This window comes from Aptenodytes patagonicus, chromosome Z (genome assembly GCF_965638725.1).
Source record: "Aptenodytes patagonicus chromosome Z, bAptPat1.pri.cur, whole genome shotgun sequence".
NCBI lineage: Eukaryota > Metazoa > Chordata > Aves > Sphenisciformes > Spheniscidae > Aptenodytes > Aptenodytes patagonicus.
The window spans coordinates 81,570,481-81,588,008 of NC_134982.1; the positions used below are offsets into that span (position 1 = coordinate 81,570,481).

At 36.5% G+C, this 17,528-nt stretch overlaps 1 protein-coding gene across 2 annotated transcripts in view; it reads left to right on the forward strand.

Annotated features, from left to right (window-relative positions):
- The window catches only part of MSH3 (mutS homolog 3), a 124,168-nt gene that overhangs the window by 43,539 nt on the left and 63,101 nt on the right, over window positions 1–17,528 (forward strand). For both annotated transcript variants that reach the window (XM_076362797.1, XM_076362798.1), the window contains exons 9-12: window positions 167–279; window positions 1,719–1,833; window positions 7,955–8,039; window positions 8,658–8,767. In XM_076362797.1, coding sequence (XP_076218912.1) covers window positions 167–279; window positions 1,719–1,833; window positions 7,955–8,039; window positions 8,658–8,767 — 423 coding nt within the window. The remainder of the gene's footprint in view (window positions 1–166; window positions 280–1,718; window positions 1,834–7,954; window positions 8,040–8,657; window positions 8,768–17,528) is intronic.

The following is a 17,528-nucleotide window of genomic DNA, read 5'->3' on the forward strand; positions in this document are numbered from 1 at the left end:
ACTCTTAGAAGTGTTCTCAACCCACCCACGTAGCTCATCTCTTCATTCTTTACCCATTCAATTCTTAACAAAGAAGAGACAAAAGAAAGTACACCTTTGTAACCTACTTAAGTGTTCTTCATGAAGGGAGCATAAATACTGAAAGTCATTTTTTTTTTCTTTGCAGGTTACGGGATGACAGAATTAGGATAGAAAGGATGGAAAAACTCCATTTTGAATACAGCCATGCTTTCCAGCTGATTTCTGATTTTTACGCAAAAGAAGTGCCTGATACTACAGGTATGTCATCCAGATTTTTATGCAAAAGAAGTGCCTGATATTACAGATCTGTCATTCAGAATGTCTTTGAAGCATGCATCCTGTTAGCTTTTACACAGATAAGGAACACCTGTGGGTGCATCCCATCAGGTCTCACGGACTTATCGATTTCCAATTTGTTTAAGTGTTCCCTAACTTGATCCTCCTCTGTTAAGGAGAAATCTTCATTGCTCCAGAATTTCCCACTGGTCTGAGAGACTTTGGATTCCTCAAGGCAAATCTTACCAGTAAAGACTAAGACAAAGAAGACATTGAGTTCCTCAGCCTCTTCCATGTCCTTTGTCACCAGATATGCTGCCCCATTCAGCAGTGGGCCCACATTTTCCCTTGTCTTACTTTTGCTGCTGATGTACTTGTAGAAGCTCTTGTTTTCCTTCATGTACCTTGCCAGTCTCAACTCCAGGTGGGCTCTGGTTTTCCTAACCCCATACCTGCAAGCTTGACCAATGTCTCTATATTCTTCCTGGGTCACCTGTCCCTGCTTCCACCTCTCATACTCCTCCTTTTTAATGTTTGAATTAATCCAGAGCATCTTGTTCATCCATGCTGACCAGTGTGCCACGTTTGCTTAATTTTCTGCACACTGGGATCTTTTTTGAGCTTGGAAGAGGTGAACCTTGAAAGTGAACATCATTTAAATAGAAATGAATACAGGGCTAGCATCCCCTTTTTTTTTCCTAGCTTGAAGATGTGTGTTTAGACAGATTTAAATTCACACATATATAGCAACTGAGGAAAATTATTCAACATCTGAAATGTGTCTTCAAGTTCTTGTGTGTGTTAAGAACACTAGAACTCTAAGAACAGAAGAACAGCTTTAAAAAACCTCTCTGAGGAAACGTAACTAAATAGGGTTTTAAAAAATACCATTTTCTGTTGAGACATCATGGAGCGAATTTTCCTATTGCAGCTGGAACAGGGAGTGCAGTAGAGCACTGTTTAGAAACACTATCAAATACAAATAGCTGTCTCACAAAGATGGAACCATATTCTGCAGATTGGCCGAGGCAGATAAATCATCAGCACATGCGCCAAGGCCTGTTCATTCCTTTTGACTTGCACAGATGTTGCCTACAGTAATGGAGATTTCAGAATTCAGTTCTTAGTTTGTATATTTAGAACTTTCTTATGCCAACAGTTGGTCATTTTTATGAAGAAAAACCTGTGGAGTCAAATGTTTTATGTTTCATGTGTTTACATTATCGTAATGTTCTACATTCTTTGGAACCATAAATGTTATTTTAGAAACCTCCCTTTATGTTGATTTATAGATATCATAGAACACTGTACATATATTACAGATTTCTATTTGATTAAATTGAAAAATAAATCATGCTTTTTTTAAAATACCTAAGTATTAAACAGCGAGTTAACAAAAAAATATATATTTTTTTTTTTAGGTCCTCAAAAACTGTCTGTAATACTAAGCTTGGATAAGCCTGTTATTTGTGCTCTGGCAGCAGTAATTGCATACCTCAAAGAATTTAATTTGGAAAGGATGCTTTACAATCCAAGGTAAGTTGCCTTATATAAACTTCCAATTCAAAGCACCAATAACACGTACCAGTGTTATCTTGTAAGTTTTAGCAGACAACTTCCCTTCAATGTAATGAACGCACCTGCTAGAGTGATAAACATAGTCTTTGTAAAAATTATACCTTACATTTAAGCTCCTAATCAGAACTGAAAGAATCAAGTGATTTCTTTTTTTAAGTGGTGTTTCATGAAAATATTTATGAAGCATGTTTGTCTAGACATTACTATTAGTAATGTAAATGAACGTGAACTGCTGCCAAGTGTTACTGAAAACAAACAACGTGCAAAAACTGGTAGATACTAGGGGGGAAATTTTAAAGTTTGTTAATCAATATTAGCCATCATATCTCAACCTCAGTTTTACTTTGTGAACAAAATTCGGGGCTTTTTGGGCAGCTTTTTAAAAAAAAGAAAAATAATGCTGTAATTTAGCTTTGCAGATGATGTTTTATTTTGCCAGAGGTGTGTAAATAATTTTCTCTTTCGACAGCTCTGGAAGCAGGTATAAATGCTAGTGTGTTGTAATGTTTTGACAGTACTCAGCAGGTGTGTTTGAGTTGGTGAATCTAGTTATCAATTACAAAGAAAACAGACATTCAACACATCCTGGCTTTCTGAAAAATCCCTTGAGTTGGCTCAGTGGTAACTAGGAGTGGGGGAACAATCATGCAGCAGTTGTTGATAGACCATCACCATTTGTGCAAAGTTACTACAAAAACACACAGACGTGGAAAAAATCTTGTCTTCCCTTAAGTAGTCCCAACACTTAGGTTTATTAGATATGCTCAGATGCGTACTCAAAATTCGTAACAGGATTATGCAGGTGGAATCAAATGAAAATGGAAAGATACCTGCCACTCAAGGATCTTTTTATACTGTCTTGCACAAGTATAAAAGATTGCTATCCTACCTGGCTTAGGGTTGCAAATATCATTGAGCTTATTAAGTGCTTTAATAAAACAGCTTTATCTGTCATGGATCCTGTGCAAAATATTCTCTTGGTTGTCTCAGTATTCCTCTGTCCTGTAAGTAGGCAGGATTTAACAAACTAAGTCTGGCTGCAAACTGGAAACTTAGAAATATGTCATGTCAGTTGTAGATCATTCACATGTCGTATGAGATTCTTAACGTTTCAAGCCTTATTTTGGAGGGCTTCCTATATTATCAGTTTTTTAAAAAATGCAGCTGCATTTAAAAAATTGACTGCAGATGTCAGCTTTAAACATTTCTCAGGTATCTACTAAAATATTTGGAAATTATATATACCTGGGTTTCCTGGATTTTGGAATGGATTTTCTTCCTTAAGTTGCCCTTTCCCTCTCCAAGTACTATTAAAATATTAACAAAAAGAATTCTGTGGCATCTTCTAAGCCATCTCCCCTGCCTCATCCATCAAGGAGCGCTCTGATCTGTGATGTTCCAGTACTGTGGTGTTCCCACTCATCCTCTTTGGTTGGCTTTTTGGAGAAATCTTGTGAGAGTTTCTGAAGAAGAAAGTGAACTCCAAGGAAATGCCATTCCATGGTCACACTTGTAGATCACTATTGTCACAGTGCCTTATGTGCGATCACACATAAGGTGAATGTTCTTTCAAATGGGGGAAATACAAAATCCATCTTTTATGTAGAAGTAGTTCAATAGCAAAGGAGAAACATGATTATGTGAAGGCTTATCTAGCAGCAGTCAGTCACATTTGTAATAGCTGCATCTTAAAATCAAGTATAATTACAGACTGGGAAGGAAAAGCACTCAATCTTAGAGCTGACACTTGCCTGCTGAAGGTTGCTGTAATGGACTTTATGTGAATGTATGAGCATCTGAGTGGAAAGGCAACTATTTGATATCTTGGTGATATGCTATGAAGAAACAAAATACATTCTTTGAGATAACTTTGTTCCTGTGCTGAGGAGCTTGGATTCTACTGTATTTATTTCTAAAGCCTTTACTATTTTGACTACCTGATACTGAATTCTACCTGCTGTTTTTAACGTGTCACATATATTGAAATAGTGAGCCAAATACTGAGGCAAACTCAACTTCAATATTTTTCCTAATGCCAGCAAAATACTATCAAAATACTGAAAAGGGAAGGCTTTTTAAGCAAAGGGTGTCAGGCTCATCGATCTTCTGTGATTCTGCAGGAAATAGAAGAGAAATACTTCCATTGCATTGTCAAGTAACTTAAAATTCCTAGGAGAATTCAGGTCAGTGAGCATATACTGATGAGTCAGTGAGCATGAAGTCGGAGTTGTGAGATAGTTTTCAGTTTATTAATGTAAGTGACACAGATCTGGATGAAAAAGACCTATTTGATAGGAAAAATGACAAAAAAAATCCTTGCACCTCTGTACCTTCTTTGGATAAACACTCTTCTCCCAGCTGAACAAAATTCCAGCTCAATTTAATAGTAAGAGTCATGAAACATCACGTAAGTGATGAGGGATCCTTATTACTGGGGGCGAAACAAGTTTTAATATGTAGATGAAGCTTTTAAATCCACTTTTAAGATCTTAAATAAAGCAAAATCTTAAAAAGAAAAAAAGATTTCTGCCATAGCAGAACCCTGGGATATGGCTAGACTGCATTAGAGCTCTAGTAGCAAGTAAAAATAGATTTAACAATGAATGAGACAAGCTTTTTTTAATCAATGTGTTCTATTACCTTTACACACTGAGAGACCTTTATTGGCTTTTGACAAGAAGTTGGTACACATCTAGGACAGGTTTTAAAATACAGTTGAGTACCCAGTTTTGCTTGAAAAATCATCATTTGCATAGCAGTTGCTGGGAAATGTATCTAGTTCTTTGTTTTGTATTTCTCAGTTTTGTTTTGTGTGCATGTGTTTGTTTTATTTTGTTACTGGTTTAGCCAGAAGTTTCTGCACTACTATCACATCAGGGATCCAGATCAGAAGTTCTAGCCCTGTGGTAATATTCGCTAATGAATTTAAAACTGGTTAATTAAATACAAAACAGTCTGAGCTTGATGTCCTTTGCTACTTAGGCTGTGGTAAATGTCTTTCATACCTAAAGAAAGCTAATGCTTCTCAGAAATGGAGAGACTAGTTTTTACTCCTTAAGGCTGAATAGGGATTCCTGCAACTCTTGTCTAAATACGTAGCTTTGTTCTGTGGTTTATTCACCCTTAGAAATCTCAAAGACATGGACTCTAGAGGTCTGTAAGAGGTAATTGAGCAAAGAAAATCTGCTGCTTAGTAGGCTTTCAATACAGTACCTTGCAGCTTTGCTGGAAAGTTTTTACAGATTTGCAAAATTAAAGTAGTTGAAAACTACTGATCTGAATAACATGCATTCACTTAGGCTGGGTTACTGAGTGCGAAATTATATATCTCTCCTGTGGAGAGAATAATGAATAAAGCATAGAAAGTGCCCTTCACTGCAAGCTTCTCAGGAGGCAGAATGACCAAGAAGTTCCAATTTCACAGGTAACGCATAAGAATCAAACTCTGAGGATGTAGTTTAGTGTCCTAAAGCAATCATAGTAACCCTTTAATACTCATCATCAAGTGTGGTTCTACTCTGAAAAGTCATTTTATGAGTAGGAATCTCTTTCTCATGAATATTCCTCAAAAGTTTCCTAAATCTTACTAGAAGCTTGTGTTTCTTTTTGTTTCTTCTTTTCATTTTTCTTGGCCCAGATGGCATGATCCTACCTTGCTTTGCTCCTCAGTAGTGGAATTGCCAGCTATTTCCATCACTTGTGTTTTGTGCTGTTTAAGTACTTGAGACAGTTGCAAGTCTGTTCTTTGAAACTCAGGTCACACTGTCACCTACAGAAGGAATTATTGCATTGTGGTCCAGTTGAAGTGATTTTGAAGGGTCATTTTTACTGATGCAGGAGGTGTCTGATAGCAGCAGATTAGAATTTCTCACAAGGAATGTGTTGACACCCTTGCTGCAAAACCAGCACTAACTTAATATTTGTTTACAACCTTCTTAAGCCATTTGGTCCCTAAATTCCCTACAAAGAGGCTTTGTTCGCATTTTTATCAAGTTTTTATCCCAAGCTGAAGGAAGATGAGGGGGTGGAAGCAAAACATGTTCTGTGCTGTGACATCTGGAATTGTTGGTTGGGCATATACTGCAGTTGATCTTGGCTATTATTCATATACTATAAGCTCTCAGTTACCAGGGTTAATAGCAGGGTGGAGTAACTCAGATAAAGCAAACACCTGGATAATATAAACCACACATAATTTGTGCTGTGAGAACAACTTTAGCGTATCTGATTCTGAAAGAATAGTAAACATACTCTGCAGTGGAGCAGAGTTAGTTGTTTTTACACACCACCGGAGAGCAAGCTTGCTGTGAACAGAATACCCACTGTGTTGAGTGCTCTGAAGCCAAGTGAAGTGGCGAAACACTAGAACCAGTAAATCCACAATCTTGAAACTCACCTATGGGTGATTGAGGGTTGATAGAAACAGCCAAAAGCATCCTTTTTGCTTCTGGGAAGAGATGGAAAGGCATGGTTCTTACCCAGCTGGGCTTAAGAGATCACAGGCTTGAGTAGCGGCAAATCAAAATGCAGCAAATGGGGAACTGCAGTTTACGTAAGTCCTAGATGCAGAAGAGGTGCTTTTGGAAGAGTGGGTAGGATTTGTTGTTGATCATAAGGATTGGGAGCCAAGCAGAAATCATTCCTATTTAAGTTTTGCCAGCATCAGCAGTTGTGACTGAAGATAATAAAAGGAAGTATTGTTTTGTTGCTTATAATATTGTGTAATTTGGAAAGTGCTGCTGCTTTTGCCTCCAAGGTTTTGTTTTGCTGGTCAACTTCGTTGGTTGCTGGGATAGCACACTAGAGCAGAATCATTATGACTATGGGTACAGGTCTGAGTCAGCTGTACTTCCAAACTATCACTGAACTTCTTGAGGGCACTTAGATGAATCTACTACTTTTTTTTTTTTTTTTTTTTTAATTCTGTGGAAAATAGTTCTAATTTGAGCCATTATTTAGGAAAAAATTTGCTAGCAGGGCCAAACACCTGCATACAACATAAATATATAACATTAGTCTCTGAATTTTTCATGTTTCTGAAAGTTTTAGTGCTGTTTTTGTTTTTAATATAGCAATAATGCAGCTGTGTGTGCCTAACAGAAAAGTTTGAGCATGAGTGCTCCCCCAGAGAGTTTAAAATGGAATGCACTGAAAAAAAATTTGTGGAAAGTCAAGAAAGCCATTTTAAATCCTACTCAGCAAGTCATTCTGTTTAGTCTAAGACAATAAAGACTGCCCTAGATTTTGTGCAAAGGACAGTCAGCAGTATGATTAACCTAGACAATCATGACTGGATTTGTCAGAAGCATTTAGTAAGGATCTTGCACTTCACTTCACGGTCCTGACTACCACATGTGTATGTCTGAGACTGAAATAATTTTCATATCTAATATAATTACATCTAATACAACTATTTTATTAACGTTGGTTCTAAACCAACACAACCTTTGGGTTGGTCTCATCCTGTTCTGTTAGGGAGTGTCAAAAAGTCATGTAATTTTGGTCATGGTTATTTCATATTAAAAATAAAATAGTTTAAATATACCCTATTTTTATTTTCATAAATAATTGCACTAACAGCCTGTTTAAATTTGTAGTAGTAGTAAAAAATAAGAATATATATTTTGATATGCTGTTTTGATGATGAGTTGTTTTAAAAGTCTGTTCCACTCTTGAAGTATTAATTCTTAGTCCTATCCCTGTCCCTAATCCTACGGTGATCATAACAACACTAACAAAAGCACATACTCTTTCAATTTCATCATGGACTGAAGAAGGGTTACTTCCTTAACCATTTAGTGGATCAGGATTAGGTAACAGAGCTGGATTTTATTCTGAGCTTTGTCAGAGTCATTGTAGGAAACTGGGAAGCGAGTCATAAACCTGGTTTTCCCAAGCAGTAAATTAAAAGAATTTGTTAGTGTTCAGTTCTTTTATTTATTTGAATAGATTTTAATTTCTTGATTTTTTTTTTATTTTGCATAACTAATGAATTCTCTAATGTGAGAAACTTGACAGTGTTTCACTGTTACGTCTGTGCCTGAATTTAAAATATAACATATAAAATTCCTCTCCCCAGCAATTTCAAACGGTTGTCAAGTGAAACTGAACACATGACAATTAATGGGACAACAATGAAAAATCTCGAAATTTTACAGAATCAGGTAAGGACAAATGTAATGTTTTTTTTAATAAATACTGAGATTTACACAGCTGCTTGACATACTTCATACTTCATACATAACTTCATACTTCCCAATGAAGTTAGTTAAGTTAGTTTGCAAATCTCACCCAGAAGGTTTAAAATATTTTAAAGGGGATCAAACTGAAGGAGGATTAAGTTTTCAGAGGCATAAATCGAAGTTAATCTGTGCTGGCTTTTAGTATGAGTTAGGAACCTTACTGCCCTTTGACTAGCAAAGAACTTTCCTAAAGTTTGAGTTCTTGAGCAACTGCAGTCAAGTGATAGGACTGCAGTAGAGTTTGTTTTTTCTTTTGTGCTACTGCACAGACCTTTATGCACAGACTTAGTTTAACTTGTTTAACTTATTCCGGTCATTTTCGAAAAAGATTTTCTGGCTAAAGGAAAAACATACTTAAGTATCTTATGACTGTTGGAGGTACTTTATGTAAGGCATTGTTGGTGAACAAGATCAGTAAATGAACATGCAGTTCCCATATCTTAAAGCCTAAACAGAATGTTTAAGTAGTGTGGTGAAGATCCTTTAACTACATAATTGATTGTTCAGTTAAAAATAATGATGCTATTTTTATTATTTTAGACTGATATGAAAACAAAAGGAAGCCTACTCTGGGTCTTGGATCATACTAGAACTTCCTTTGGACGTCGGAGATTGAAGAAATGGGTAACCCAGCCCCTCATGAAGTCCAGGTGAGATAGTTCTTTATCTTGGGCTAAATTTGTATTTCAAAATTACGTTGTTGAGCATGCCCAATGTATTTATTTTTCCTGAAGACCTGAGATCCATAGTAGAATTTACACAGGAAATGGTATGATAGAAAATGTGGACGTTATATACAGGTTCGAAAGAGTTAAACTGCTCTGTTTGGGCACAGAACATCTAAGTAGTTCAGAGTAGTAGGTTTGGAGAAAGTTAGAAATTCCTATGCAGAAATCAGATTGGGTACCATTCTAATTTGGTATCCTTTTTCAGACAATGGATGAGGATTACCTGCTATTGGAAGATGTTTCATTCCTAAACTTGCCAATTAATGTTTGATGTCTTTCTTGCTTCACAAGTATTTGCATTCTGAATGTATTTAATTTGTTCTAAAGTAGCTGTGGATGTTTCTGTAATCCCTGTATGCAATGTATTGCATATGAAAGTATTTCTTTTTATTAGTTCTGAAATGTGATGATTGTTTGGTCACTCTTGTATTTTGAGCTATGCTTTATTTATTAATGCTTTAGAAATGCTTTATTTTTAGTACTAGCATGCTTGTTTTTACTTGTCTCCATCTTGAAATGGACTCCATCTTTCCTGATTTGTCTTTGCAGGCTTTATTGGAGTGTTATACTTGAATATGTAGTAAATAAGAGTATTGAGTCCATGGAATGTTTGTTGCCTACATTTTAAGTTTTTGGATTTATTCTTTCGAATGTGCATTCTGTGAGCATTGTCAATGTAGAGTTTACTCAATTGCACTTTGTTCACTTCAGCTATAGCATACAAAAAATCCTTTTGGTTTGGTTATCTAAAGTAATTTTTCTCTCTGTTCTACTTTTGTAAATTTTTCTTAATTTTTAACAGTTTTAAGTAGTGAGGTATACCAATGTTTTAGTGTCTTGCTGTTGTTGGTAATTTACAAATGTTTCTACAGAAGCATTTTTTCTTTCCTTTACCAATTTTTAATACATTAAAGCATTATACTTCTGAAGCATCGCTGCTTAATTTTCTTATTAGCCTTTCTGTAAGGATCTTTTCTCAGTAGTGTAAGAAAAGCACGTAACTATTTTTTCCCTCCTATTTTGTTAATTTAGAATATTAGAGACCTTTTTCATTTGTAGGAGCCGTACTGGTTAGACTGTTTCACGCTGTAGTTTCTGGCAGGGATTTAATAAGTTGATTTCAGTATGCCTTTTTTTTTTTTTAATTCTTCTTCTTTTGATCAGGCTTTTGATGTAACCGACCTAAATAGTATTAGACTTTATGGAAGTTGGTTATGTGCCTGGTCTTCACCTTAAAAAGCATATAGATAGAATTTCTGGGCCACTTTACAGGAATAAATTGAAATAAATTAGTTTATTTCTTTTCCTGCCCTTGAGGCACCTTATGACCTTTTGGGAATTGTTTGTAAAGTTGTCAGTGGGGGGAGCCACAGCACAGGCTCTGGTCTGGTGTGGTGGCAGCACTGAGGATGGGAACCTGAAAAGGAGTGCCTCTAACCAATTTTCTCGCAAATGATCACATATGTGATGCAGCGGGTGAAATACCATTCAACAGTATAATAGACAGATTTCTTATCCGGACACAGAGGATAGAAAACTGCTTGCCTGGGGACTTCAGGCCTTCCTTCTTAACCAGCAAGTTTAGTTTAAATTCTCCCTTGTCTCAGTGCAGAACCAGCTTCACAAGTTTGCAGTTTTGGTTTCTTCTCTTTCTCCTCTGCTCTTTGCTACTTCTGGAGATTGATACTTCTCTTTTTCAGCCTTCTTTCTCAGTATGGAAGGAGGTTCTATGGTTGGAGATGACAATACTCGTCAGTGGAAGCTAAAAAAGCTATTTTGTTTCTTTGTATTTTTCCCTTTCTGACTCTAAGTTGTAATTTCATGTACTTAGTGCATCAGACATTCAGCAGTATTGTTTCCAGTAATGCACACAAATGCACTTAGAGAACATTCTGTAATTGTAATTCACCTGTGCCTCCTGGAGTGACGTTTTCAGAGGAAGTAAGATTTCTGTACTGCATCTTTTCCAGTCAGTGGGTAGGTGCATTTCCCTATCAAAAAGTGAGAGGGTGTAATTACTGCTTTATGCCTTATAGTTGAAAATTGCTTGGGATGATGACTAAATTTCCAGGGGAGATATGATACAGTAGGTTGAATAAAGGTAGAATGTGTACAGACACCTCATTTGGGCAAGCTTGAAGATATCCATTAGATCATCGGTGATGTAACACATTTAGAGACTAACAAGAAAAGGTTTTAAGCATTAGGCATGTGCAATTTCAAAAAAAAAAAAAAAAAGGCTTAACCAAGGAAGGTGTAATGTCCTCACTTATTCACCTCCGTATATGAAGATGATAAGACTGTATGAGTCATCGATGACTGAGCTTTTTAAGAGGAATCGGGAAAGTCATTGTTTTTTGTAGGAGTTATATCTCTGTGGATTACAGAAGTGTTATCTTGCCTTGCCTATCTTGCCTTTCTTGCCTCTGAAATGTAAGTTCCATCAAGTGCCTTTCTCACCTAACTTCTGTAAGGCGAGCGGAAGGAAAAGGGAAGTAGAAAGCTGACTTTATTGGAACATTTTTGACTGAATGAAACGTGCAGTTTCTCTGTCAGGCAATGGAGTTTCAGCAGGAGAAGGAGTAGAGCTGTGTGTTATCATACTTAAGAGCAAAAGGGCTAAGGACGGTTCTCAGGATACAGTGTTGTAACACAATGCGATCTTCGTGTCTTTGTATGTGCGCAATGTTTACAAATAATTTCTTTCCTAGTGCAAAATTAATCTCAGAACCTCTGAAGTTGATGTGAAACAGTCATTGCTTTTTGAATAGCTACAGGAAGAGGAGAAAGATAAGCTTAACATAGGCCTGGTTAAGCAAACCTGGATCTGGTTTGCATCTTGTTTTGTTGTTGTGTATTATGGATATGTTGTTCTATGGCAGTGATACAAAAGAAAGTTCAAGGAAGTTGTTGCCCTGCACGTGGACAATCTGAAGCCTCATCTCTGCAAACTGTGTCTTTTCCTCCTGTTATATCCATGGTTACTCACTCCTTCCCACCCTATCTTTGCATCTCCCTTTCCTATTCCCTAAGTGTTATGACCAGCTCCAGGCTATAGCAATGCTGCTTGCCCAGTCTGGAGTCCAAACAGAACAGAAAACTGTGGAACAAATCTTGCATCCTTTTCCTCATTGAGTATTAATCTGTGTCTGTGCCTTGCTCAGCTGTTGATTCTTGCGCAATTTGTAGGAAATTTGTTTCCTTGAGATCAAACAAACATCTTCATAGACCTTGTCAAGGTTGGCTGGAATTGAGCAAAGATTTCAAAACTGAAAAAAGTGGATGAGTAGCACAATTATATGGAGGTTTATTATTTCCATATTACATGAGGCTGTAAAGCTAATAAAGCTGTGACTAGGTGCTTGAAGTAGAACTTGAGATAAATGATGGATCTATCATACTGAGCGATTTATAGCTGCTGTAGGGGAACATGTGTACAATTCCATTCCTGTGCAGAGAGCTCTGTGGCCCATATGTATAGAAAGCATTGCATAAGAGAGATTGTTTTTTTTCTCCCTAGTCTATTCCTGGAGAGGTAGAATATGTTTTAAATATCAGTGGGTGGACATCATGAAGTGTCATTTCTAGTACTGTAGCCAGGGAGAAGGTAGAGACTTTGCTATCTAAGTGGAAGATAACCTGGAAAATGCTGGTGTTTGCCTTTGTTGCAAAAGTGCTTAGTTAATGAGTTAGAAAAGTATCTAGTGCAAAATTTTAAAAGCTTAGGTGTAGGGGGTGGAGAACTGGAAGTAATAAAATGTTTGTTGTGTGTGTGATGTGAACAAATTAGTTTGCACAATGCTCACTCTCTCTTTGGGGTGGTATCTACCGTTTTTTGAGGGTGTTTGTGGTTTGAAGTAGCTTAAACAGACTGAGTGATCCACAAGTACCTAAATTGTATTTCTTTAATATTCTGTTGACTCTCTTAGTTTTTTAATATGTTATGTATGATGTGCAGAAGCTAATGTAATGAGGTTAACGATAAGATTATGGAGAGCAGAATGCCCTAAATATAGAGTTCAGAAGTCATGCAACTTCCAGCACAGAAAGCTTGCTCAGGGCTTTGGGGTGAATAGGCTTTGTCCTTGTCAGCTTGTGTTGAAATAGGGAAAAAAAACCCAACCCTCTTGCCCACACACACAACTTCACGTCTGTGTTTTGGGGATACACGTGTCTGTTCTGGTGTACTGCAAGCCACAGAGTATACTTAATGTACTGGAGTAAATGTAGAACAAAAAATTAAAAGCCTCTAACATAACATAGTGTGCCGCAGGAAGGGAGTGGTGATCAAAGGTTTCATCAATGTTTTGGGCCTCTGCCGTAACAGAGGACTTATGAGATAACAGTGGGCAATGCCCACCTCACCTGGAGGCCCAGTGTCCCTCTCCCTGCTTTCTGTGTGGACCCTGAGCCGGTGGCAAGGCGTAGCCAGCACAAGGCTCAGTGTTTTCTCAGTGCTCACAGTGAACTGCTGTGTCCAGTACCCTGCTGGTATCTCTGGTGCCGGGGTGGTGGTGAAAGGCTGGGGACGGAGAAGTCTCTCAATTCCTCCAGGCCATCAGTAGGAGTCCAGAAGCATGTAATTAATTAGTTAAAAAGTATTCCAGACCAGATCAAATACATGGCAACGAAACCTCTTTTTGGGTGCCGCAGGGGGTATCAGCAAATCAAACACTTAAAGCCCCATTAGGATGAGCTCACCTTTTTGGCCCCAGATTCACCCCAACCTGTAGATGTATTTCAGCTTAACAGTGGTGTAGTTCATGTTCTTGTCTCCAAGACACACTGTTTGCCAGAAGTGAATACGGGACTTCAGTGGTTTGAACTCTCTGTGTAGTTTCTTGCCTGCATTTCTTTGTAGTCAATTTATACTCATTTGATCTTTTTCTAGTTAAAGCTGATGTTTAAATCTCAAGGAAGGAGAAAAATTGTATGTATTTAGAGAGTTACCAAAAACACTTTAACCTTTGCTTTGCAGGCTAGACAAACCAAATTTTTAATCACCCTCAAAAATAGGATTTCCATTTTTTCCTATGATTCTGGTAGCCTTTGTTGTGCCCCTTTTCTTCCAGTTCTGAATGAGATGATGCTTTTATTGAGGCTGAATCGAAGCCTTGTAGGACAGTATTAATAATTTCTATTAGTCTGAATATACTTTGCCTGCAAAAGCATAGAATGGCTGTAAGCAAATTCAGAACTGCACAATTCAGAACTGCAGACAGTTCCTTATCTACCATTAAAGAAGAGAAAGAGTGTAAATTGGTATTACTAATGCAATGTGACTTTTATTTGGAGGAAATGTACTGTAGAACTGGGAAGAAGAGGGTGTCTTTATAGTGATGTTGGCAATGACATGTCTTTCCTAGTATAAAAATAGCTTGTTCTAAATCCTCTCACTTTGAATGTATTGAGTGCTGTTTTATTTATACTTCTATACACAAAGTACAGTCCTAAAGGAAAGTCTTTCAAGTTTGACTTTGTCCTTGTTCCCATAATTAAGAGATCTGTGCAGTAAAACAAACTACCTAAAGGTCTTTAAAGAAACCCATCTTAATTCAGAGTTAAACTGATTTCCATTTGATACCATCATCATCCAGAGCTGGATTAGAATCTTCTTTTGCAGCAGAGATTTAGGAATAAAATCCATCCATCCTGCAGCAGAATTTCACAGGCTAAATTTTCCTCCCAAGAATAAAGATTTTATAGCATCAGTGCCAATATAAAATGCACAAATGCAGGTTACAGCATATGCCTGAGATCTCAAAATTGTTGTGGTAAAGAAAAAGATTGCAGCATCATCACATGTATTCATTCACTTTTGCTAGCTGTGTTTTGGTACCATTGAATGCTGTGTCTAACTCCTCATAAATGTACTAATCAGGCATTCTTTCATGTTGGCTAAAGTAGCTAACGGTTCCCTTTTTTGGCACAAATAGCTGAAATATATTGTGTGTGAACATAAACAAAAGTGTTTGATTACCATTTGCATATTTTATACATTCTTTTAACAGATGTGAAGACAAAGTTTATAGAACTTGTATATTGCTGTTAAGTATTTGAGATCCATTCAGGAATATTGTCTTCTCATGGCTGCATGTTTATTTAAGGGAACGTTGGACCTCTCTGGAGGGGTATGAGACATTAGGAGTTTTGAGAGTAAATTACTGTTTCTCCCGCATACAGAAAAACAAGTGAACAGATCCAGAAGGATGTTAAATTTTTTTAGGTTTCATTTAAATTTCACCGTAGTAATTATGATATAATTACCCTTGTTTGTACTTTTTCATTGTTACTAATGCATAAAATTACAGCACTCACAGCACAGTTTAACAATTCAAGATTTATCCCATAAAGTTAGCCAGATTCTAACTTAGCCACTTAAGAAAAAAGCCAGCGATAGACTGATTTTTTTTGTTTTCTTGTTCTTTAAAAAGACATATACAGTTTATTGATTGCATAGTGTTAATTCTACCGCGGCTTTGGGTTTTGATGGCATTAATTGCTTGTTATGAAAGAGAGTGGTCTAAAGCAGAAAACACTCTGTACTACTTAACATGGCCTTTAACTTGATCAACTCATATAAAGTCTTTGTTTGTAAACTGTGTTCTGAAGGAAGGTCAAGAAGAAATGTATAAGCGAGACAAAATATAAAGGAACAGAAGTCAGAATAGCCTTCCCCTTGTCCTGTGTTTGAAAGTAGCCAGTATCAGAGGAGAGTGTGAGAACAGGGCAACTGGGTAATGTTACCTCCCCAGAGCACTCTCCCAGCTTGCAGCAATTTGCAGTTCAGGGACTTCCTCAAGCACAGTTGATACCCGTGTGTATCTTGCATTTTCCCAATGTTTAGTAATATATTTTCTTTCTTTGAAATGCTGTAGTTAGGCAGGAGGCTGCTAGGCTTTGATCTAGATAATATAGTTCATGGAAAGCAACGTTTGTTGTTTCATACTCTTCATTATATTTTATCAGGTGTTGAGTTCTTGTGACTGGTAATTTTACATATTGCTGTGGTCTCTAAACATATTTAATAAAATTAATTTCAATTTTATACATTCACTGTACTTGACCTATGTCCTTACCGTGACAAATGAACTCATACTTTGTGCATTTATCATAAGTTGAGAGATTTCTGATAAATTTGTATTTATTTATCTTGTATAAAAATAAAACCTTATATGACTGAAAATTTTCTGCGGTTCTTATATAGCAGTTACATTATCAATTTCACTCTGCTTTAAATGTAATGATATATTGTCACATCTAAAAATGTTAGATTTGCTTCACTGTATGAGAGATCAGCAGATCTGTTAGCATAGTAGCAACCAGCAACGCTGTTTAGATTAAGATGTTCAGATGTTAATTCAGTGCACTGCATTCCTATCTGCAGCCTTCTGCTTTGTCAAAATAATTTTTAGTTCAGGATTCCAATATTTTCGTATTTGCTAATTTTCTGTATTGTTCACATATCTAGCAGCAGAATAATACAGGGGAGTATCTCATGATATAATTTCAAGTAGTTCTTTTAAATGACTAGAATAAAAAATTCTGCAGTTAGATTTTGTTATGTTTAAATACATTGCAAAATGATTTTTGTATTAATGATGCTATTCTTAGATGGAGAGTATGGCAGAAGTAAGCGTATTGCTTTAGTCAACTGACTTATGTTACATTATTTCACAGAAGATTGTTTGGAAAATTGGATAGAGCTCAGATTGCTGACACGATTTATACAGATGGGAAAGAACAGGCTAATATCGCACCTAAATAGGGAATGAAAGAGTAGCCAGTTTATGAAATGTGACACAGTTTCTTAGCATAAGCTGTTGAGTTTCTTTGTATAATGTTAGATTCAAATTTTCTAGTGGTGCAATTTTTTTCCAGATCATGAAGATATTAGAAACTCCAAACTGTACATCAAATGGGCTGAATGTACAGTGCAGAACAAATTTCTTTTGAGGTGGTTTAACAACTGATCAGTATAATATATTTGGGCTCAACAAAATGTTTATTAGTTGACGTATAAATATTTAAAGTTTAAAAGCATACTTTGAAATTAATAATCTGGCTGTTTTTATCATTTCTCTTCCCTGTCCTTCCTACATCATATACATGTAGTTTTATATAGTTCTTCACTGTACTTTCTGGCTTTTGAAATAGGAATCCCAGTATGTTTTGTTTACAGGTGGAAAAAATGGGTCATTCAATACTGGATGCCGTTTTCCTGACCCTTTCTTATTTGTGGGATTAAAGCAGAAAAACTGTATGGATGCTTAGTTTTAGATTAGTGGAGCTACAGTAACATAGCCATATGTGGGGATGATTAAAGTGCAGATTAAGCTTTGAAGGGAGGATTTTTTTGAATATCTGCATCTATTTTACATATTACGGTGTGTTTTCGATTGGCCACATAGATATAATCATGCTATTTAAATTAAGTGACAGTGTTCTGGAACAGAATTCTGCTGCTTACACATGCTTTTTATAATAAAAATACAGATTATTTTCTTCTTTAAGGTACATGTGTTTATAATTTAACAGTTCAGTACTCCTTCATGCAGAGCAGTGTTCCAGGGTCTCAAGTACAGCGAATTTAATAATTCTCCATGAAAATGTAATTGTGGCTGATGATACTGACCTTTCAGAATTTCAGTATAACCGCTAGCTTCAAAGCTGCGTACTCGGG